The sequence below is a fragment of the Pseudophryne corroboree genome, assembly GCF_028390025.1.
Source record: "Pseudophryne corroboree isolate aPseCor3 chromosome 3 unlocalized genomic scaffold, aPseCor3.hap2 SUPER_3_unloc_7, whole genome shotgun sequence".
Taxonomy (NCBI): Eukaryota; Metazoa; Chordata; class Amphibia; order Anura; family Myobatrachidae; genus Pseudophryne; species Pseudophryne corroboree.
The window spans coordinates 1,647,764-1,672,844 of record NW_026967563.1 but is presented as its reverse complement, the minus strand read 5'-3'; the positions used below and the strand labels follow the sequence as shown (position 1 = coordinate 1,672,844).

The 25,081-nt window shown below is 47.0% G+C and overlaps 2 protein-coding genes across 2 annotated transcripts in view; one reads left to right on the top strand and one right to left on the bottom strand.

Annotated features, from left to right (window-relative positions):
* LOC134984640 (oocyte zinc finger protein XlCOF6-like) overlaps positions 1-25,081 on the bottom strand; it is a 134,129-nt gene that overhangs the window by 83,676 nt on the left and 25,372 nt on the right. The window lies entirely within an intron of this gene.
* Positions 3,811-6,843, top strand: LOC134984615 (oocyte zinc finger protein XlCOF6.1-like). The gene has a single exon (XM_063950160.1). It carries the CDS (start codon positions 3,849-3,851, stop codon positions 5,103-5,105), a length of 1,257 nt encoding a protein of 418 aa, XP_063806230.1. The 5' UTR covers positions 3,811-3,848; the 3' UTR covers positions 5,106-6,843.

Genomic DNA, 25,081 nt, shown 5'->3' with positions numbered 1-25,081 from the left:
CTGCACAGCAAAAGACCCGAACCGGAGTATCAGCTGCGCTCAGGTTACTCTGCTAGCACTTGTCTCCCGGTTGCCTTGACGATGTGGCAGCACAGGGCAGGAGACCCTAACAGTGCTATCAGCACAAGAGATATGGAGTGAATCTGGCACTTCATAAAAACTGATCTACCCCAGGGGTCAATTTGCACCTGCTCTATCGTGAACGGAATATGTTTCCTGACCAAGATGGAGACCCCTCGAGAAGAGGAGGTATTGGTTGAGTGGTAAGTCCAACCCACCCACGGTTTTTTCAAAGACAGAACTCTAGCCCCAACTAGGTGGGTCTCCATCAGATAAATGATGTCCGCCCCAAATTGCTTGAGCTGTCTAAGGGCCAGAATCCTTTTAACCTTGTCATTGAGGCCTCGTACATTCCAGGAGAGAAATGTAATTAAATTAGTTGTCATAGTACCATAGTGTGTCGTAGAACCGAGACTCCGCCAGCCCACACATCATCCAGCATGTAACACATTGCACTCCCAATATCACAGAAATACACATTTCCCACATACCACAATGCAGTTGAAGAAGAAAAAAAAACACATCTCAACAGTTGTAAAAACAGTCCTGGTACCTACTCCCCCAGTTACCACCCCAAACCTTTACTCCCAAATCCCACACCCTCCTCCCTGTATACCACCCCAAACATTGGCATACTTGGATCCCTACAACAAAAACTAGCCCCTCTCCCCCCTTCTACCGAAAAAAAAGTATCAAAATCCTAAATACCCAATGGCAAACTGGCGGGCAAAAAATACAGTGGCGACTAGACATGTCTCAGCGCCCTCCATACATTTAAGGCATCCCCCCACAGGGAAAACTGCAAGAACATTCTATATAACATAACATTGTAGCATGAAGCATAAACTCTAAAAGGCCCCAAACCCCGAGATTCCCCTAAGTGGAACCTATTCAATGCCTAACTGACTAAGTCAGACCCCCTGACTACCCCTACCCAGCTACCAGCCAGCAAGGGAACACACTGTAGAGACCACCAAGAGCCCATGAACTTAGTAGTTACACAAAGTGGAAATAGGTGGCCGACTTTAAATATATTCCCCCTAGCACCTCTACAAATAGCAAAAAATTAGGTCTAAATGTAAAAGAGAGCGTCCACAGCAGAAGGTTAGCCACGCGTCCTTAATCCTCAGCCATAGCCCGTCTCGCTGGCCTGGCAGTGTCCAGCCACACAGAGGCCTCCCGAGGAGTGGAAAAGAATTTCGCCTCCATCCACCACAATTCTCAACTTAGAAGGGAATAGCATGGCATAAGATATGTTCAGCTCACGAAGACATCTCTTAACGGGTAAATTGGGCCCTACTCTTTTGGACTTCCACCGCAAAATCAGGCAATACGGATACGCGGGAGCCATTCCACAACAGCGGGCTCTTAGTACAATTCAGTCGCAAAACATCTCTGTCGCAGTAATTAAGGAGCTTAGCTATCAAGGTACGAGGAGGCGCCCCAGGTGGAGGAGGATGGAAGGGGACTCTATGAGCTCTTTCCACGGTGAAAAAGGGCGAGAAGGATTCCATTCCGTAACTGTCAGTGAGCCATTTTTCCACAAATTTCTCAGGAGACTGTCCCTCCTCACGTTCCGGGAGACCTACGAATCGCACATTACATCTCCTCAAACGCCCCTCCATATCCAGCAGTTTGTGTTGTACACCCGTTAATTGGGCAATAATGGTAGTGACCTTGGCCCCCAGCGGCTTCACTGAGTCCTCAAGGGTGGACGTACGGGCCTCCACCTCACCCACACGTTCCCGGACCCTCTGAAGGTCATGATGTATAATAGACAGGTCAGATTGAACCTGACCAATTTTATACGCCAGCCTAGCCTCGCTAGCTGCCACAGCCTCCAGGACCTTCTGTAGGGCAGAATCAGGAGAAGCATCCAAGGCGGCCGAGCCACGCAGAGATTTAGGCGGAGGAGAGGAGTCACGGTCAGGGGTCACCTCTTTACAGGTAGGATTAGACGACCGGGAGTATTTCTTCAGCTTAGCAGCAGCTGATTGCTGCGGTTTCACCATTTTGCTGTAGTACAAGGAGCGGTGCTCAGGCAGAGGACAATAGTATAGAATAAAATAGCAGAGATACTGTGCAGGGTATAAATCAGACCAAGCATCGGTCATAGAAAAGCAAATGCCCACACTTCCAAGACACACAGGCACTGTAGAGGTAAAATGGCTGCATTTCCCACCACTGTATGTCTCACATTGCAATCACTGTAGAGCATGGGGATCACAAGCATCCTGGGGTCCCAGCAGATATAAACAGTAGAGCAGTTCACATATCAGCAGGGAGTTACTGGGGCTAGAGCAGGCAGTAATAGGGCTCAGGCAGATGTATTCTTCCCGCTCTCAGCAGGCGCTCATCTCCCCCCGCAGGGTGGGTGTATGTGTGGCAATGGCGTCAGGGCTGGGGCTCAGGAGAACAGGAACAGCAGGGCACAAGCGTATAGCAGACCTTACCCCGCTGATCCGCTGTCTCCACCGTCTTCTGCACCCGGCGCTGTCCTGTGCATGAGCCACAGCTTCAGCTCCAGCCTCTCCCATCTTTGATGGCGCGGCGTCTTCCCGCGCGCCAATCCCCGCAGTACTCTTTGGGTCCTCACTAGCATGGCAGCCGCAGTATACAGTCCGGAGCAGGATCAGCGGGGTCAGCGCAAGTTCCCCCACACCACAGATGCCGCACAGGGCACAGCAGGGACACCAGGATATGGAATCAGGATAGTTGGTATGGAGAGCGCTGATCAAAGGCTGCTTACTCCATGTCTGTAAAGCCACGCCCCCCTAATAGATTGGATCTTAGTCCCAGCGGCGGCTGAGAGCTATCAGGTAGGGTAGATAAGAGGCCACTTAGTGAGGAGAGCTCCAGAAAACACATCTGGATGGACCACGCCCCTCTTATTTTATATACTCACAGGGGTGACAGATGTGGTACATCCCTGCAAAGGCAGATCCAATCTCTTTCTCATCAGACTCTGCTGTCTTCCCTGCACTCTCACTCAGATGTTCACTGCTGCCAGTAGCACACGTATGAGAAGCAGAAGTATGGCGGCAGCTGTATAGATTCTGATATGTAATTCTCTGTTTCATACCGTACACACATCATCCTTATTAGTATTGAGACAATAGAGGTAAGACACTGATGATGGGGGTGTAAAAGTGGATTATAAACTAGCAGATGATGATTACAGAGTATTATATGGTGTATTGCATGTAAAGTACCTTGTTCCACACCTACTCTGCTGTAGCAATATACCTTATATAAGGACGAGTAACAAATGTACAGGCTTACCAGCATATGGGCACACACATAAAGGAATGCTACCTTACCAATGCTTCCAGGAGTAACGTTAGGAGACTTTTCTCTGATCCATCAGCTCATATGACTGATGTTATAGTTCAGCTAGAATCTCCAATTCATACGATATGTTCCCCATCCATTGTTTTACATTGGTGCTGACATAGGACTTGGCGAGTGACTACATCTCCATTTATACTTTATGGTTAGTTACCAGTACAAGAGAGAGATATATCTAAGTCTTATTATTATATTACATTTGTTATTGTGAGTGTTCTCAGGAGGGTGGACACAATGATAGTCTGAGACACAATATTATAAAGCCTTCATTAAAAGTTATGTTTTATTATACAGACACATTTACAATTAAGTGTCCCAGAGAGTCGTCTTCTCCTATTGTTTACAAGATTAATATTGTTACAGAAAATGTCACATTTCCATAATGTATTTTATTTCCAGCAGATGGACACACAAGCAGGAATATCTCAGAAGGACATCTAATGTTATCCCCGGATTGTGACATAAAAGATAATGACAGAATACAGGATTCTCCAGGAGATAATCCCATTACCCCAATTATACATCCAGCTCTATCAGCTGATCCCTCTGATCCTGGGAAATGTTCTCCTGATCACTCTGATATTGGTGCATCTGTTACCGCTCTGACAGTAGATATAGAGTTTCCCTGTTCTATAGATGCCAAATGTTTTACACAGAACACAAAGCTTATTACCCATCATCCAGCTAAGGCAGGTGAGAGGCCATTTCCATGTTCTGAGTGTGAGAAATGTTTTGCATGGAAATCACAACTTGTTGCACATCAGCGTAGTCACACAGGCGAGAAGCCATTTCCGTGTTCTGAGTGTGGGAAATGTTTTGCACACAAATCAGATCTTGTTACACATCAGAGAAGTCACACAGGTAAGAAGCCATTTCTATGTTCTGAGTGTGGGAAATGTTTTGCACACAAATCATATCTTGTTACACATCAAAGAAGTCACACAGGTGAAAGGCCATTTTCTTGCTCTGAGTGTGGGAAATGTTGTTTATTTGAATCACGTCTTGTTATACATCAGCGAAGTCACACAGGTGAGAAGCCATTTTCTTGCTCTGAGTGTGGGAAATGTTTTGCACACAAATCAGCTCTAGATAGACACAACAGAAGTCACACCGGTGAGAAGCCATTTTCTTGTTCTGAGTGTGGGAAATGTTTTACACAAAAATCACATTTTGTTACACATCAGCATCGTCACACAGGTGAGAAGCCATTTTCTTGCTCTGAGTGTGGGAAATGTTTTACATCTAAATCACAACTTGTTACACATCAGCGATGTCACACAGGTGAGAAGCCGTTTTCTTGCTCTGATTGTGGGAAATATTTTACACGGAAATCACAACTTGTTGCACATCAGAGAAGTCACACAGGTGAGAAGCCATTTCCATGTTCTGAATGTGGGAAATGTTTTGCACACAAATCAGATCTTGTTAAACATCAGAGAACTCACACATGTGAGAATCCATTTCCATGTTCTGATTGTGGGAAATATTTTACACGGAAATCAAGTCTTGTTACACATCAGAGAAGTCACACTGGTGAGAAGCCATTTTCATGTTCTGAGTGTGGGAAATGTTTTGCATGGAAATCAGTTCTTATTAAACATCAGCGAAGTCACACAGGTGAGAAGCCATTTCCATGTTCTGAGAAATCAGCTCTTATTGCACACAATAGACATCACTCAGGTGAGGAACTATTTTAATCTTCTGGAGTATACTCATCATTGCCATGCGTTGTTCTTCAAGGTTTTTATCCTATCTTCTATGCTTTTTGCAATATACATGTTACCGCAGTGTGAAATAATCAGATGTCATGCCATCATCTACTGCTATGCAGATGACCTGTCTTTTGCTCCGGGTACTGAGAACCCAGTACCATTCCTAAATGGTTGTCTAGCTGAGCTCCAGGTGTGGGTGATGCCAGTTGGCTGTGACTCAGTCCTGGTGAAACAGGTTCTTATGATAGATGCTCACCAACAAAGGGCAGGGCTACAGCTCAGCTTTGCAAACCAACCAGAATTACGCTTGGGGGTTCAGAGTTACAAAATGCTGATCCTGTGCGGAATCTTGGTGTACTGGATGGTGGAGTGACACTTAGACATCAGGTATCAGCCACAATCAGATCCTCATGTGAGGAACATAGCCAGACTCCAGCACTTATTTCCCTCAGAAGATCTACCTACAGTCATACATGCACTTGTATCATCACGCATAGAGTACTGCAATGTCCTCTACCTGTGTCTCCCAGCAAAATAATTGCACCGTTTGTAGCTTGTACAGAATGCAGCAGCCAGGCTGTTACCTAACCAGCCCGTTCCTGCCACATAACACCCATTCTCTGCTCCCTTCACCGGCTGCCTGTAAGATGGGGACTCTATTACATAATCTTACTGACTCTCCCAGCCCTACATGACCAGGGACCATGGTACCAGAAGCAGCTTCTGCCTCCTTACTGCCCTGCTTTCTTACTTCCATCTGCAGATGGACTATTACCAGCAGTGCCAAAAATCCCCAAGAAGTTCTGAGATGCCAGAGATGAGACAGGGTTGTGGTACTAGTGCTGTAGCGGGGGCTGCTGGAGGCACTGTCTGTGGGTAATATTTTCCCCAAGCAGTGCTAAGGTGTCAGAGGGGAGACAGGGCAGTGACAGTATTGGGGGAGACAGGGAGGTGGCAGTAGTGGGAGAGGACAGGGCGGGTGTCAGTAGTGGGGGGAGGCAGGGCAGTGGCAGTTGTGGGGCAGATGGTGACAGTAGTGGAGAGGAGACAGGGTGGGTGGCAGTATTGAGGGGAGAAAGGGTGGATGGTCACCGTGCAGTACCAGGGGCTGCTGGAGGCAGTAAAGAGGTGTATGGGTCCCGCACAGAACCAGTTGATAATTAGACTTAATGATGATTATGCTTCCTTATTTCTAATGAATCCCTTGTATGTGTTACTGTTATTTGCTGTGTCAGCCTTTATGTGTGTTCTGTATAATAATCCTGAAAGTAGTGCTGCTACCAATCTCATATCATTTGTAGTAACTTGGAAAAGATGAGATATGAGGTGCACTCTGGAAGCTTATAGGGGGTTAATCAGAGATGATCGCAGATGTGACATCATGCAGCACCTGGAAAATGGTCCCGGCCCGCCCGCATTTACCCCTAGGTATGCGACCACAATGTGTGTGTCTGTGCGGCCGCTGCGTACGTGCATTTTGTCACCACCAGCAAACTGCTGCACGACGCTATTGCGGCTGGGTCTGAATGACCCCCATAGGGTTTTGGCTCTCCTGATATGAATCTGTTTTACTTACCTGCAATACTATAATGTAACTTGAATTGTTTTTGTGCTTTAAAGGATATTTTATCCATGTTGTGCAGAGCAAAGTATTTTTTAAGTTTAAAATATAGAGAAAAATCTGTGTATTAAAGATACGAAATAAAGTTGTTTAAAAACAAAAGATTTCCGTTGAGTCTTTTTATGTGTCTGCGTATTATCTTATTTCCAGATAATTGTCGCTATGGTGACAGAAACAATTTCCTGTGAATGTGTCACTTGTAGTGTTACTTTTGTGTCCAGCGGGTGGGCTCGGAAATGTTATCCTTTTCCTCGCAGCCCCAGTTGCTGGAGAAAATGAAGGAGGAGCTGTTGACGGGTCACGTTCCGCTTGAGTTGACAATTTTCTCACCAGCAGGTCTTTCCACCTCTGCAAACTTGTGTCCGGAAAGAGAGATAAAACGTAGGCTTTAAACCTAGGATCGAGCACGGTGGCCAAAATGTAGTGCTCTGATTTCAACAGATTGACCACCCTTGAATCCCGGCAAAGCGAATGAAGGGCTCCATCCACAAGTATTTCCAGGGAAGACGTTAAGTCCGAGAGACTATGCACAGGCCCAAATGATAATTGTTTTATGATCCTTCTATGTATGAACCAACCGATAGAGGGAATAATCCGAAAGTGTTAATACCAAAGATTAGCTAATCTGGTTGGAGGTGCGCCATTAAGCAAAATGCAATGACTGGTTAGGGGGTGTAATACCAATCAATCGAGGAGATACGCAGGATCAGATGAAAAAGCATATATGGTTTATTTTGCATCTAGGCCCAGATGGGTGTCAGCAGAGCACGCAGGCTCAGTGAGACAATTTGCGTTGCAGTCATTACAGCTTATATAGTATACAATACACATTACATCAGAAATAGCTTACGTGACCGGGAACACAGTTCGTCTTTATTACAGTCATCCAAATACAATACTTATTCATAATTAGACAGCCTTGACAAAATTTAGAAGCCAATGCAGAGAATCCAGGGGCATAGCAGTAGGTCGTGACTAAATTAGTCATTGCAGTTTTAGATGCATGGGTCAGGCCATGCGTGACCTGAGCCAATGCAGGTAAAAGTGATCTGGGGGCCACTGGCTTGCCTTCTCTATTGCGCCACAAACCATCAGCATCTGGCTGGCATCCTTCCCGCTCCCAGGTGGAGATTTCCTGTGGACTGGAGGTTAATTGCATAGAAATCAATGCTTGTGTATCAGGTATACATATTTCAGACATTACATACACTTGTTCTTTTAACATAGCCGTGGACTTTACTATTCGATCAACTCTGGCATTTCCTTTTGACACCTCATCTCTGCCAGAAGTGTGGCCCTGGCACTTTATGACAGCAATTTGTTCAGGTTCCATTACTGCTTCTAAAAGCTCTCGCACCTTGTCTGCATGCGCGATAGGTGCTTCATTAGATGTTATGAAATTTCTCATTTTCTACAGACAAAGCTTGCACCACACCAAACGCATAGTGCGAGTCAGTGTAAAGTTTACAACAGTGTCAGATTACAATATTTCCCTTTGCTAATTTGCAAGCTCTGGTCAATGCTACAAGCTCAGCACTTTGAGCTGAGTGAGGGGCTGGGAGGGGTCTGGCTTCCAGCGTTTCAGTCTGTGTACACACAACATATGCAGACCCCAGGCTGACATCTTCTCGTCTTAAGCAGCTTCCATCCACAAACAGTGTTAAATCTGCATGCAGGATGGGTTCATCAGTGAGGCCAGGGCTGTGTGTCTTGTGTGCCCCCAGCTTCCCCTCCTCCCTCTGAGTCTGGAAAGACTCATCCCTTACAAGCAGAAGGGTGGCGAGATTCAATGTATTGCAGCGCTGGATAATGAGATTACTGGGTGCTAGCAAAGTCAGTTCCCGCTTAGTGAGCCGTGAAGTGGTTAAATGTTGTGTCTGCTTGCAAGTAAGTAAAGTAGCTACTGCATGAGGCACGTATAGGATTCAGGACAATGGCCCTCATTCCGAGTTGATCGGTCGCAAGGCGAATTTAGCAGAGTTACACACGCTAAGCCGCCGCCTACTGGGAGTGAATCTTAGCATCTTAAAATTGCGACCGAAGTATTCGCAATATTGCGATCACAAACTACTTAGCAGTTTTAGAGTAGCTTCAACCTTACTCTGCCTGTGCGATCAGTTCAGTGCTTGTCGTTCCTGGTTTGACGTCACAAACACACCCAGCGTTCGCTCAGACACTCCCCCGTTTCTCCGGCCACTCCTGCGTTTTTCCAGAAACGGTAGCGTTTTCAACCACACGCCCCTAAAACGCCGTGTTTCCGCCCAGTAACACCCATTTCCTGTCAATCACACTACGATCGCCGGAGCGAAGAAAAAGCCGTGAGTAAAAATACTTTCTTCATTGTTAAATTACTTGGCGCAGTCGCAGTGCGAATATTGCGCATGCGTACTAAGCAAATTTTCATTGCGATGCGATGAAAAAGAACGAGCGAACGACTCGGAATGAGGGCCCATATCTGCAGATTTGTGAACTAAGATTGCGGCAGCAGCTACTGCTCGCAGACAGACCGGCAAGGCCCTGGCAACTGGATCCAAAACCCCACTGTAGTATGCTACAGGGTGTTGTTTATTTTTATGCTGTTTAGTTAACACACCTGCAGAGTGTCCCATCGCTCTATGAAAAAAACCAGGGAAAAAGCTTGTTATAATGTGGAATGCCTAGCGCTGATGGTTGCAACAATGATTCTTTCAATGTCTGAAAAACTTGGTTAGTTTCGTCAGTGTGCTGTAAGGGTTCTATGACCGTGTGCGTCGTTAAGGCATACAGTGGAGCTGCCAATTGGGAATAATTGGGTATCCACTGCCTGCAGTAACCATCATGCCCAAAAAAGCACGAACTTGCCTTTTATTTCGGGGCAGTTGTACCTGCTGAATCGCCTCTACTCTTTTAGTGGTTATGTGCCTGTACCCCGGGGATATGCAATGCCCTATGTATTCCACCTTGGGAGAGCATAACTGCATTTTCCCTTTGGGCACTTTGTGTCCTTTCTCAGCTAAAAAAACAGAGTAATGCTTTGGTATCTGGCTCGGATATTTCCAATGACGGTGAACAGAGCAGGAGGTCATCCACGTATTGGATGAGGGTGGAGCCACCTGGTAGAGAAAAGTGGCTTAAATCCTCCTGTAATGCCTGGCCAAATATGGCAGGGGCATCAGTGAAACCCATGGGGAGACGGGTCCACGTGTACTGCTGTCCTCTGTAGGTGAATGCGAACAAGTATTGACTGTCTGGATGTATAGGGACAGAAAAAAATGCTGAGCATAAATCGATTACAGAAAAATGTGAGCTATTGGGGGGGACCTGCATCAGGATGGTAGCTGGATTTGGGACCACGGGGAATAGAGAGAGAACCACAGCATTAACAGCTCTCAGGTCCTGCACAAATCTCCATGAAGTGGTCTGTTGTTCCCTGTTTGTCCCTGCCTGCTGTTCTATCTGAGCCCCCGCAGACCCCCCTTTCTTCTTTTTAATTGGCAGGATCGGTGTATTTGCAGGGCTCATGGTTTTAACAATTACTCCTTGTTCCAAAAGTCTTTGGAGCACAGGGAAAATGCCTTGCTCGGCTTCTGGGGGGTTGTTTATGTGGCTTAAGTTTGATATGTACGGGCTCTACAGATTTTATAAGTCCTACGTCTGAACTGTCTGTTGTCCAGAGCTGTTCAGGGATTTCTGTCACCCAGTCCGGCAGTGTCTGTAAAAGAGGCATGAGCCTATTATCCTCATTCTGCCAAAGGGCATCCTGCACAGTGTCAGCATGCTTCTCTGGAACATGTAGGAAGACCCCGTCGGGTGAACAACTAATAGTACATCTAAGTTTCGCAAGGAGGTCGCGACCTAGCAAACTGACAGGGGCACTAGTGGATAACAAGAAAGAGTGCGTGTTTGTTAGGGGACCTAGTGTGACAGTCACGGGTTCCGAGAGTGCTATTTCAACGGGGCTGTTTGAGATTCCCACAGCAGTGACAGTTTTGTCAGAGGTAGGAAAATCTTGATTACCAGCTATTAATGAAACAGAGGCTCCAGTGTCTATCAAACAAGGGATTGGCTTGTCGTTTAGAAGTAAATGTACCATAGGGTCATGCTTATCTGCAGCCAATACTGGATACACCGGAGCCCTGTCCTCCTGTCAGTATCTATTCTTAGGACGTTCTCTAAAGTTCCTACGATCATAATTGTAATAGTCAGAGGAAGTAAGCTTCTTTGCGCAGTGGGTTTTTTACAATCATATGACAAGTGTCCTTTTTCCTGACAATTGTAACACACTATGTCTCTCCGGGGAGCCGGCCCCCTCCCACAGGAGAGTGCGTTGTGAACAGGCTGAGCATTTTGCTCAGCTGCTTTAATTTGCATATTCATTAACTTCTGTTGTCTGTTTATCTCTTTTTCAACTAAATTAGCCTCGTGGTGTCTACACCACTCAATAATACAAGCAAGCGGGAAGGGGACTGAGTTTTGAGTCTGGACTGTATGGGTCTTTTCAATCCTTCTACGTACGAAGTGACTAACAAAGGAGCTAGATCTGGCTTCCCTTGTATGTCCGGGATGCCACTGTGACATTTTACAGATTTGAAGAATGTGGCCGTATAATCTGCAACTGATTCTTTTTGATCCTGGGTAATTCCCATTATTTTAGTCCAATCAATAGTGGCAGGGAATGTTTTATGAAATGCTGTTTCTAGTTCTAACCACTTAGCAGCTGGCTGATCACTCGTGAGTTCAGCAGCCGCTGCAGCAGCAGTGTCCCATTTTAATTGCTGCATGAGGGTCATATAATCATTTGGTTTGAATACAGCAAGTAATAATTGCAACAGATCTCTATATGTGGGCTGGTGAATATTTTTAGTTAGTAATAAATTATCCCACACTGTCCTGGGATCTTTTCTAGGGTCGGGCATCATTTCTGCTAGGGCTCTAAGGTCTGATGCCGCCCAGGGAACATGCATGGAGTATGTAACAGCCGGCCCCACACCCCCAGCTGGAGGGGCTGTGATAAGCCTGACCGGGTATAGGGTCGGATGCAACACACCAGAATCTGCAGGGGTTAAGGTCTGCAGTATCATGCGTTGACCTCTACCTCTGCCTAAATATGTTACAACGTAGTCCAGTGTCCCTGCACCAGAAGAATCTGGAGACTGAACATGAACTGAAGTTTCCTGTAGTGTAGTGTTTATCAGAGAGGGAAGAAACGGCAGCAGCAACTTTCTACGGACCGTTCACCCTCTGCTCTATTTATAGTGGAAGGTACAGAGGCAATGATCAGGGAAGTGTCTATTGCCAGTGTCCCTTAACTCTGTGGGTTTTGATAATTGATGCAGGTGGGGGTATAATGCCTCCTCCCTTTCTCTAATTTCCTTTACTGTCTGTTATTAAGTCTATATTTTTGCCGCATAAGGCAGAGGGTTTTGTATTGGAGGTGACAATAAAAGTGCATCAGCTATCCACAAACAATAAGATTTACATTCATTACAACTTATCAACTTATCTCCTAAATTATATAAACATTTGCATCAAAGGTACCTGTAAGAGGAAAGGTTAGATAATTCTGTGTTCTCTTATTACATTTTTTTCTCCCAAGAATTTCACTGCAACATCACCATACTCACAACGCTAGCCGGTGCACTCAGAGGGATTTCCTCTTTGTGGACTGATTTTGCCCCATTTACCTTCCTCTAGTGTACACAATTTTACCTCAAAAACCGTCTCTCAAAAGCAAAATGGAGTCTCCTGCCACTTGCAAGGAGATGAATCAATTATTTTCAATACAGTAAAGTATACCCAAAAGCGTCACGTCTGACGAGAGTGCTAAACCTTTCTCTCCCCAGGCTGTTATATGTTACTTAACCAGAAAAGTAGTCACACAGATCTATTTTCTATCACGTACCTACAATACCTGCCATGAGAGATGGTCTCACAATTTTCCTTATACCTTCATCATACCTTGGGCAAGAAAGAGTCACACAGATCTATTTCTTTCCCCTGCGTTATAAAGGCTGATATGTGAAGCTTATACCTTTTCTCCGTACCTGACATGGGTACAGAGTTCAGTTTACACACATGCACTCAGCGTCATTCATCTCTTACATACATACATTACATACATCGCAACACAAAATACTTGTAGCAGCTATTGCATCAGTTTAACCCTATAGAGTACCAACCTTGAATGCTTAGTAACACAACTGTATGTTATACAATGTATACTCTTTATATTATTGATGGGAAAAATAAGGTTAGAACCTGAAAAACGAGAAAAGCAATATATGCACAAGTTTGAGTTTTGCAGAAAAATAGAAATAGTAATGATTTCTGGAAAGAATGGTGTTAGTTGTTAGTTCTAGAAAGAGAAGTATTATTCATACATTTCATACAAATCTATAGACACAGAAAAATATGCTTTTTCGTCTAGTCCTTACCTCAGGAACGAGGTTCTTTTTGGAGCGAGCACTGCACACACGGGACAGACGTGCTGTATCACTATGCCGCAGAAAAAGGGAAGGTGTGATGAAAGTTTCTCACCTTACAGCGCTGTTTATTTTCTGCGGCAGAAGACCCAGCAGTCGTGTCGTCCCGTATGCGAAGCGAATCGTCCAACCGGGCGGAAGCACCAAATGTGGTAGCAATCAATCGAGGAGATACGCCAGGATCAGATGAAAAAGCATATGTGGTTTATTGTGCATCTAGGCCCAGATGGGTGTCAGCAGAGCACGCAGGCTCAGTGAGACAATTTGTGTTACAGTCATCATGGTTTATATAGTATAGAATACACATTACATCAGAAATGGCTTACGTGACAGGGGACATAGTTCGTCTTTATTACTGTCATCCAAATACAATGCTTATTCATAATTATGGGAAAGGAAAAGACCTCGGGCAATCACTTAGGGGCCACGAATTACTAATAAAGCACTATACACCACTCTAAGCCCCTTAATTACGGAAAGGGCCCTTATCAGTGAGTCATGCACATAAAGCACAATTAACAGAAGGCAGGTGCAGATGAGAACAGAACACTTCTTATACATGGTTCAGAATATATGTTCTACTGCAAACAAGCAATATATTGATACATCAAGCGTTTTAACCCTATAGACATTCAGTCCCAGTATAAGGGGTCCAAATTTCTCTGACATCCTCCATATTTGTTACTACTCCGTTATCTGCGCATGAGTTGAAGGGGGGGGGGGGCAACATACTGGGGATAGTAATGTGCTCGCTGCATCGGGCAATACAGGTGGTGTAGTGGTTAGCATTACTGCCACTGGGCACTTGGGTTCCATTCCCTGTGTGGAGCTTGTATATTCTCCCCATACTTGCGTGGGTATCCTCCGGTTTTCTCCCACAATCCAAAAATATACTGGTTAATAAATTGGCTTGTGATAAAAATTAACTCTAGTGTATAATAGTGCACGTACAAGGACAGAATAGATGGGCCAAGGGGTTCTTATCTATCCCCTGCCTCTCCCTGTCACCCACTGCCTCTATGTCTCTCCACGTACCCTCACCCACTGCTTCTCCCCTGAGTCACTATATCCCTGTCAGCCTCTCCTGTCATCCTCTGACTCTGCAAGGCATCACCCTCTCCCCGTCACACCCTGCTTTATCTTGGTACCCACTGCCTTTCCCTGTCACCCTCTCACTTACTGCCTCTCCCCGTCACCCACTGTCTTTTGCCGTCACCCTTTCCTATCATCCGCTGCCTATCCATCTCCCACTATTTCTCCCTGTCACCTTTCTCTTCTGCCACCCTCTTCCTGTCACCCACTACCTCTATCCACCATACTCTAAGTTGCTCACTGCCTCTCCGTGTATACAGAAAAGCAGTCTGAGATTGAGGTGAGGAGCTGAGCAGTGCTGGGTGCGGGAAAAGGGGTCAGGAGGTGGAAGAGAGGATGGTTACCTGGAGTCTAGAGGCTGGGAAGGGGAGCTTTGCTGTGACTGGTGAGGGGACTGGGTGAGGACTGAGGAGGGAAAGGTAGGCATGAGCTTTGGAATGGATGAGGAAGGGTTAGAAGGTGTGATGAAAATGAGGGCATGGCTTGTGGATAGGGCATTGCTTTTAAGGCCATGACCCTTGTTACGGATCCACACCCATTTTTCCAGGAGCGCGCGTGCCTTTGGTGCACATAAAAGAATACCCCAACCCCCTATTTCCCTGTAATGGTGCCCCCCTGTCATTTTGTTCTGGATCCGCCCCTGTACTTATGTACCAATGATATATAGATGACCTACTCCTACTGCAGACAGGCACCAGGGAAGATCTAGAATTGTTACTTATATCACATAACCAGTCATCTTCACCTGTAACATTTACATACTTGATGGATCCTATCAGTGTAAATTATTTGGATGTCCATATAGAAATTTTGCACAGGAAAATGTGTACGGATATGTTTGTGAAAGACACAGATTGTGATAATCTGTTGGTGGCTTGGAGCCATCATCCCATTTCCCTACGTAGAGGATTGCGGTATTCCCAGACGTTGCGCATAGTAAGTGATGAGTATAAACTAGCAGCGCCACTGGATGTTGCTGTTAGTAAATTCCTGGTGAGAGGATACAGGTTAAACGATTTGAAGGGTCTCAAACAAAAGGTGATGAATATTCCACGTATTAGCACGTTAAAATCAAATAAATCTGCTGTTAAAAAACAAGATAGATTAATATGGGTTATCAGGTTTAATACACAAAGTAATAAAATTAATGGGATAAGTAAAACATTCTGGCCCGTAATACAGACAGATAAAGCTTTGAGTGGATTGTGTAAAGTATAGCTAATGCCAGCATATAAACGGGGGAAAAAATATAAGAGATTATGTAGTTAAGACTAACATAAATGCTCCAACTACAATTTGATAGAAACGTCTTTTGTTGCTGTACTTTCCTATCTACTCAAAAGCCTGGAAGCTTTCAGGGCCTAGGATGTATTACATGCAGCCATATGTTGGTGGAAGATATGTTCTGTCCCCCTCATTGAAGGGAAAAAAATAAGAATTTACTTACCGATAATTCTATTTCTCGTAGTCCGTAGTGGATGCTGGGAACTCCGTAAGGACCATGGGGAATAGCGGCTCCGCAGGAGTCTGGGCACAAAAGTAAAGCTTTAGGACTACCTGGTGTGCACTGGCTCCTCCCCCCATGACCCTCCTCCAAGCCTCAGTTAGGACACTGTGCCCGGACGAGCGTACACAATAAGGAAGGATTTATGAATCCCCAGTAAGACTCATACCAGCCACACCAATCACACCGTACAACCTGTGATCTGAACCCAGTTAACAGCATGATAACAGAGGAGCCTCTGGAAAGATGGCTCACAACAATAATAACCCGATTTTTGTAACAATAACTATGTACAAGTATTGCAGACAATCCGCACTTGGGATGGGCGCCCAGCATCCACTACGGACTACGAGAAATAGAATTACCGGTGAATAAAATCTTATTTTCTCTGACGTCCTAAGTGGATGCTGGGGACTCCGTAAGGACCATGGGGATTATACCAAAGCTCCCAAACGGGCGGGAGAGTGCGGATGACTCTGCAGCACCGAATGAGAGAACTCCAGGTCCTCCTCAGCCAGGGTATCAAATTTGTAGAATTTAGCAAACGTGTTTGCCCCTGACCAAGTAGCTGCTCGGCAAAGTTGTAAAGCCGAGACCCCTCGGGCAGCCGCCCAAGATGAGCCCACCTTCCTTGTGGAATGGGCATTTACAGATTTTGGCTGTGGCAGGCCTTCCGCAGAATGTGCAAGCTGAATTGTACTACAAATCCAACGAGCAATCGTCTGCTTAGAAGCAGGAGCACCCAGCTTTTTGGGTGCATACAGGATAAACAGCGAGTCAGATTTTCTGACTCCAGCCGTCCTGGAAACATATATTTTCAGGGCCCTGACAACGTCCAGCAACTTGGCGTCCTCCAAGTCCCTAGTAGCCGCAGGCACCACAATAGGCTGGTTCAGGTGAAACGCTGACACCACCTTAGGGAGAAACTGAGGACGAGTCCTCAATTCCGCCCTGTCCGAATGGAAAAACAGATAAGGGCTTTTACAGGATAAAGCCGCCAATTCGGACACGCGCCTGGCCCAAGCCAGGGCCAACAACATGACCACTTTCCATGTGAGATGTTTTAAATCCACAGATTTAAGTGGTTTAAATCAATGTGATTTGAGGAACCCCAAAACTACATTGAGATCCCAAAGGTGCCACTGGAGGCACAAAAGGAGGCTGTATATGCAGCACCACCTTGACAAACGTCTGGACTTCAGGAACTGAAGCCAGTTCTTTCTGGAAGAAAATCGACAGGGCCGAAATTTGAACCTTAATGGACCCCAATTTTAGGCCCATAGACACTCCTGTTTGCAGGAAATGCAGGAATCGACCCAGTTGAAATTCCTCTGTAGGGGCCTTCCTGGCCTCGCATCACGCAACATATTTACGCCAAATGCGGTGATAATGCTTTGCGGTTACATCCTTCCTGGCTTTGATCAGGGTAGGGATGACTTCATCCGGAATGCCTTTTTCCTTCAGGATCCGGCGTTCAACCGCCTCGCCGTCAAACGCAGCCGCGGTAAGTCTTGGAACAGACAGGGTCCTTGCTGGAGCAGGTCCCTTCTTAGAGGTATAGGCCACGGGTCCTCTGTGAGCATCTCTTGAAGTTCCGGGTACCAAGTCCTTCTTGTCAGGAATCGTCTCACCAGACTGGCATCCGTCCGCCGCTGCGGACTCCGTCCTGGCTCCCTGCGGTCACCTGTCACCTATGCCCCTGCCATGGGTCATCATCTGGATCCTGGGGGTACTCCTGAGCCAGCAGGCGTGTGCGCGCCGCGTCCCCGCTAGGCCGCGGCGTGGGCGCCGCCATGACAGTCTCCAAACAAGCTAGTATGCTGCGGCCAATCCGGTGCGTGGCCGCACCCACTTTCCTTTCCTCCATCCAATCTCTGCACACCATGGGGTATATAGGAGGCTACAGTTTCACCTCACAGGCATCCTGGACTTTGTGTCATTCTGACAACCTGCATGAAGGGATCGGTTCCTGTTTCTCCTGAGTTCCTGGTTCTCTGCTATGAACTTATGCTCCTGGTGATTCTGCTTTACTCCCGTGGAACTTCAAGGCTCAGCAATACCAGCAACCTGCATTGGGCTTCACACTCATCACCACCTAGTGTGCTTCAGCCTGCGGTTGAAGACTAAACTCCAGGTGTGTTCATTTCCTCCACCTGTGACACAGCTTGCTGCTGCCAGTGCCTCATCACCTGCACTGTGAGTTGGTCTCCTGCTTATGCTCAGGTTTGCAATATCATCTACTGCCTTAGTTCTCTGTTTTAAAACCCGGCTCTGGTTTCTAAACCAGTATCATTTCATTGACATTCATTCTGTTGTTTTATTTCCGGATATGATTTCTCAAGTCACCTATCATCCATTGCCATAGACTGTTTGTTATCATACCAAGTATTTGACTTTCTCATCTGATATATTATTTCTGCTGCATTTTCTGTTATAACTTATCTGCTGAATAAAATACCATTGCGCTCTTGCGCAAGAACGTGATACAACCTCCTCGTCTCTTTCCTCCTACCTCCACTGACCCACTAGCGCCCCCTCCGGGGACACAGACCAAACACAATCTGACAGTAAGTCCAGGATCGATGGACTCGGATGGTGGACGGAGTGTGGGGTCAGAGGCCTTGCAAAATCTGGTCTCCCGTCTGGATGGTCAAGAGGTTGCGCAGCAGCAGATGCTTCACTTTCTACAAGGGATGTCCTCCCGATTGGATACACTGCAGCAGTCCCTGCCAAGTGTACTCTCACCTACTGTTACCCCAGCACCTGCCAGTGCTGTAAGTTCTTCTGTGTCGGCTGCATCAGCTCCAGTGTCACGTCTGCACCTGCCCGTGCCGAGCAAATATGATGGCAGTCCTAAATTATGTCGCGGGTTCCTTAACCAGTGCGAAATACAGTTTGAGTTATTGCCACATAACTTTCCTACACCAAGGTCCAAGGTTGCCTACATCATTTCCTTACTCTCTGGATCTGCTTTGAATTGGGTGTCTCCTCTGTGGGAACGTGCTGACCCCCTGATCAATAACTACTCTGACTTCGTGTCAACCTTTAGACGGATCTTTGACGAGCCTGGTCGTGCAACATCAGCTTCGGCAGACCTGATCCAAATTCATCAAGGTAACCGAAGCATGGGACAGTATGTCATCCAGTTCCAGACGTTGGCTGCAGAGGTCCAATGGAACAACCAAGCTCTGGTAGCAACCTTCTGGCACGGACTTTCGGATCGGATCAAGGACGAACTGGCAACCCGTGACATTCCTGTTCAACTGTCTGACTTGATCTCCCTGTGTATAAAGCTGGACTCTCGCATCCGCGAACGCAATAAAGAACGCGCTCGGAGTGAGCCTCGCAGAATAAGGTTCATACCCCCTGTACAGTTCCAGCCTCCTTCTCCTTCTGACGAGCCTATGCAGGTAAATAGGTCCCGCCTAACCCATGAGGAACGGGCAAGAAGAATACGAGAGAGGCTCTGCCTATACTGTGCTGCTGCGGGTCATCAAATTAACTCCTGCACGATGCGTTCGGGAAACGCCAAAGCTCCTTCTCAACAAGATCTCATTATTCCGGTGACGCTAGAAACTTCCGTTGGGCTCCAGTCTGCGTCAGCATTAGTGGACTGCGGTGCTGCAGGAAATTTTATCACCCAAGCTGCGGTAAACAAATATTGCCTGTCTACCTGTGAACTTTCTTGTCCTGTTTACATTACTGCTGTGGATGGTAGTAGAATCTCCAAAGGGAACATTTCACATCAAACTACCCCAGTGGTTCTGGGAGTTGGATTTCTCCATTCAGAAATTATCAAGTTCCTGGTCATCCCTCAAGCCACCCAGGAGATTGTCTTGGGCATGCCTTGGCTCCAGCTACATAACCCACAGTTCGACTGGACAACGTTGCAGCTTACCTCATGGGGATCACACTGTCATCATTCCTGCTTAGCCCAAGTGTGTCCTCTTAAGTCCACCGAAGTGAAGTCACAGCTAAGTCTCCCAGCAGTTTATCAAGACTTCGCAGACGTCTTCTGCGAAAAAGCTGCTGATATCCTGCCGCCCCATAGGGAATGGGATTGTCCCATTGATCTCCTTCCTGGCAAGAAGCCACCCAGGGGGCGCACCTATCCTTTGTCTGTTCCTGAAACAGAGGCGATGAGTAACTACATTAGAGAGAATCTTCAGAAAGGATTCATCCGTCCGTCATCATCACCCGCTGGCGCAGGTTTCTTCTTTGTCAAAAAGAAGGATGGAGGACTGCGTCCATGCATTGACTATCGGGGTCTCAACGACATTACCGTCAAGAATAGTTATCCTTTACCACTCATTACCGAACTGTTTGATAGAGTTAAGGGGGCTCGCATCTTCACCAAGTTAGATCTCCGCGGTGCCTATAATCTCATCAGAATCCGGAGTGGTGACGAGTGGAAGACAGCCTTCAACACTCGTGACGGCCATTATGAATACCTGGTAATGCCATTTGGGTTGAGTAATGCTCCAGCGGTATTCCAACACTTCGTGAACGAAATTTTTCGTGATGTCCTGTATAAGTACCTCGTTGTTTACTTAGATGATATTCTTATCTTTTCTCAAGACCTTCCATCTCATCGCCTACAAGTCTGTGAAGTTCTCCGACGTCTTCGTGAGAACCGTCTCTACGGGAAGTTATCCAAATGCACCTTCGAAGTTCCCTCTATACCCTTCCTGGGGTATATAATTTCCGGATCGGATCTTCAGATGGACCCAGCAAAATTGGAAGCCATTGCCAATTGGTCCATTCCAAACTCCCTCAAGTCTATCCAGCGATTCCTGGGATTTGCCAACTATTATAGAAAATTTATTCGAGGATTCTCCACTCTCATCGCTCCCATTACCAACCTGACTCGGAAAGGGGCAGATCATTCCAACTGGTCAGAAGAAGCCTTGGCAGCCTTCCGGAAGATCAAGTTAGCCTTTATGTCTGCTCCAGTGCTGTCACAGCCAGATGTCAACAGGCCGTTCGAGTTGGAGGTAGATGCCTCTAATGTTGGGGTTGGAGCTGTTCTCTCCCAGAAGGGATCTGATGGGAAAGTCCACCCTTGTGGATTCTACTCTCGCAAGTTTCTTCCCGCAGAAGCTAACTACTCCGTGGGAGATCAAGAGTTATTGGCAATCAAACTGGCTCTCGAGGAATGGAGATATCTCCTAGAAGGGGCCAAACATCCGTTTAACATCTTCACGGATCATAAGAACCTGCTATACCTAAAAGCAGCTCAGTGCCTTAACCCTCGCCAGTCCAGGTGGGCTATGTTTTTCTCTCGTTTTAATTTTAGGCTTCATTTCCGCCCAGGTTCACAGAATGTGAAAGCCGACGCATTATCCCGGTCCATGGAATCAGAAGAGGGAACATCTGACTCTGTGCCACATTCCATCCTGAGTCCCGTGGTTTTCGCTACCTCTCAAGTCTCTCCAGCTCCACCTCCGGGTAAGACTTTTGTTTCCCCAGAACTCCGTCCCAAGTTACTAGCTTGGGCCCACCAATCCAAGTTTACTGGTCATCCTGGTGTCCTGAAGACATTCAAGTTCCTTTCTGCGTCATATTGGTGGCCGAAGATAAAAGTGGACATCCAGGATTTCGTGGCATCCTGTCCTAAATGTGTGCAGCACAAGACTCCTCGTCAGTCTCCAGCAGGTCAGTTACAACCCTTATCAGTCCCTAGTCGTCCTTGGTCTCACCTATCAATGGACTTTATCACTGATCTTCCACCTTCTCAGGGACATAACACTATTTGGGTTGTAGTGGACAGATTTTCCAAGATGGCTCATTTCGTTCCTCTCCAGGGTCTCCCTTCTGCCCCGAAACTAGCCCAGATCTTCCTACAGGAGATCTTCCGTTTACACGGGTTACCCTCCGAAATAATATCTGATCGGGGGGTACAGTTTGTAGCAAGGTTTTGGAGGGCCCTCTGTTCTGCCATGCAGATAAAATTGAAATTCTCGTCTTCATACCATCCTCAGACGAATGGGCAGACAGAGAGAGTCAATCAGGAACTTGAAACTTTCCTACGGCTATATGTGACATCCTCCCAGGATGATTGGTTTAATCTGCTCCCATGGGCCGAGTTTGCCCATAACTTTCGTTACCACACTGCTACAGACACGACACCATTCTTTGCAGTCTATGGGCAACATCCCCGAGTACCTGAATTTCAAGAACTTCCTCACATAGATGTTCCTGCTGCCACTACTGCTCTGACCCAGTTTTCCTCCATTTGGAAAAGAATTCACGTTTCCCTCAAAAAAGCCTCCAGTCGATACAAGATCTATGCCGACCGTAAGAGACGTGCGGTTCCCCATTTGAAACCGGGGGACAGGGTTTGGTTATCAACCCGCAACCTTCGTCTCAGGGTTCCTTCCATGAAGTTCGCACCACGCTTTATTGGTCCTTACCCTATTGAGAGTGTCATCAACCCAGTGGCTTACAAGTTGAAATTACCACCTTCACTTCGTATTCCTAATGCCTTTCACATTTCTCTCCTCAGACCTCTAGTCCTAAACCGCTTTCAGAATACTCTTCCAGCAGGTCCCAAGGTTCGAACTCAGCGGGGCGTGGAATTTGAGATCAACAAGATTCTGGACTCTCGTTGCCGGTATGGACGTCTCCAGTACCTGGTCGATTGGTTCGGTTATGGTCCAGAGGAGAGAAGCTGGGTGAATTCATCTGATGTCCATGCTCCTAGGTTGGTCCGTGTTTTCCACAGCACTCATCCCTCCAAACCACGTGGGTGTTCGGTGTCCACCCCTAAAGGAGGGGGTACTGTCAGGAATCGTCTCACCAGACTGGCATCCGTCCGCCGCTGCGGACTCCGTCCTGGCTCCCTGCGGTCACCTGTCACCTATGCCCCTGCCATGGGTCATCATCTGGATCCTGGGGGTACTCCTGAGCCAGCAGGCGTGTGCGCGCCGCGTCCCCGCTAGGCCGCGGCGTGGGCGCCGCCATGACAGTCTCCAAACAAGCTAGTATGCTGCGGCCAATCCGGTGCGTGGCCGCACCCACTTTCCTTTCCTCCATCCAATCTCTGCACACCATGGGGTATATAGGAGGCTACAGTTTCACCTCACAGGCATCCTGGACTTTGTGTCATTCTGACAACCTGCATGAAGGGATCGGTTCCTGTTTCTCCTGAGTTCCTGGTTCTCTGCTATGAACTTATGCTCCTGGTGATTCTGCTTTACTCCCGTGGAACTTCAAGGCTCAGCAATACCAGCAACCTGCATTGGGCTTCACACTCATCACCACCTAGTGTGCTTCAGCCTGCGGTTGAAGACTAAACTCCAGGTGTGTTCATTTCCTCCACCTGTGACACAGCTTGCTGCTGCCAGTGCCTCATCACCTGCACTGTGAGTTGGTCTCCTGCTTATGCTCAGGTTTGCAATATCATCTACTGCCTTAGTTCTCTGTTTTAAAACCCGGCTCTGGTTTCTAAACCAGTATCATTTCATTGACATTCATTCTGTTGTTTTATTTCCGGATATGATTTCTCAAGTCACCTATCATCCATTGCCATAGACTGTTTGTTATCATACCAAGTATTTGACTTTCTCATCTGATATATTATTTCTGCTGCATTTTCTGTTATAACTTATCTGCTGAATAAAATACCATTGCGCTCTTGCGCAAGAACGTGATACAACCTCCTCGTCTCTTTCCTCCTACCTCCACTGACCCACTAGCGCCCCCTCCGGGGACACAGACCAAACACAATCTGACACTTCTTGGCCAATCCGTAGCCACGAGTATAGTTCTTACTCCTCTCCGTCTTATAATTCTCAGTACCTTGGGTATGAGAGGCAGAGGAGGGAACACATACACTGACTGGTACACCCACGGTGTTACCAGAGCGTCCACAGCTATTGCCTGAGGGTCCCTTGACCTGGCGCAATACCTGACTAGTTTTTTGTTGAGGCGGGACGCCATCATGTCCACCTTTGGTTTTTCCCAACGGTTCACAATCATGTGGAAGACTTCTGGGTGAAGTCCCCACTCTCCCGGGTGGAGGTCGTGCCTGCTGAGGAAGTCTGCTTCCCAGTTGTCCACTCCCGGAATGAACACTGCTGACAGTGCTATCACATGATTTTCCGCCCAGCGAAGAATCCTTGTAGCTTCTGCCATTGCCCTCCTGCTTCTTGTGCCGCCCTGTCTGTTTACGTGGGCGACTGCCGTGATGATGTCTGACTGGATCAGCACCGGCTGACCTTGAAGCAGCGGTCTTGCTAGGCTTAGAGCATTGTAAATGGCCCTTAGCTCCAGGATATTTATGTGAAGTGATGTCTCCAGGCTTGACCACAAGCCCTGGAAATTTCTTCCCTGTGTGACTGCTCCCCAGCCTCGAAGGCTGGCATCCGTGGTCCCCAGCACCCAGTCCTGAATGCCGAATCTGCGGCCCTCTAGAAGATGAGCACTCTGCAACCACCACAGGAGAGACACCCTTGTCTTTGTTGACAGGGTTATCCGCTGATGCATCTGAAGATGCGTTCCGGACCATTTGTCCAGCAGGTCCCACTGGAAAGTTCTTGCGTGGAATCTGCCGAATGGGATTGCTTCGTAGGAAGCCACCATTTTTTCCAGGACCCCTGTGCATTGACGCACTGACACTTGGCCTGGTTTTAGGAGGTTTCTGACTAGCTCGGATAACTCCCTGGCTTTCTCCTCCGGGAGAAACAGCTTTTTCTGGACTGTGTCCAGTATCATCCCTAGGAATAGAAGACGTGTCGTCGGGATCAGCTGCGATTTTTGGAATATTGAAAATCCAACCGTGCTGCTGCAACACTACTTGAGATAGTGCTACCCCGACTACCAACTGTTCCCTGGATCTTGCCCTTATCAGGAGATCGTCCAAGTAAGGGATAATTAAAACTCCCTTCCTTCGAAGGAGTATCATCATTTCGGCCATTACTTTGGTAAAGACCCGGGGTGCCGTGGACAATCCAAACGGCAGCGTGAGAAGGGTAAATTGGGACATGGAGGTAAGCATCCTTGATGTCCAGAGACACCATTGTAAGTGTTCAATGACTTTAGATTTAAAATGGGTCTCACCGAGCCGTCCGGCTTCGGTACCACAATAGCGTGGAATAATAACCTTTTCCTTGTTTATCACCTGCTGGGAATACAGCTTGTGAATAGCTTCTAATGCCGCCTCCCTGTCGGAGGGAGTCGGAGGTAAGGCAGACTTTAGGAAATGGCGAGGGGGAGACGTCTTGAATTCCAATTTGTACCCCTGAGATCCTACCTGAAGGATCCAGGAGTCCACCTGTGAGCG

Coding starts and splice junctions, on each gene's coding strand:
- LOC134984615 (XM_063950160.1), top strand. CDS start 3,849: ATGTTATCCCCGGATTGTGACATAAAAGATAATGACAGAATACAGGAT.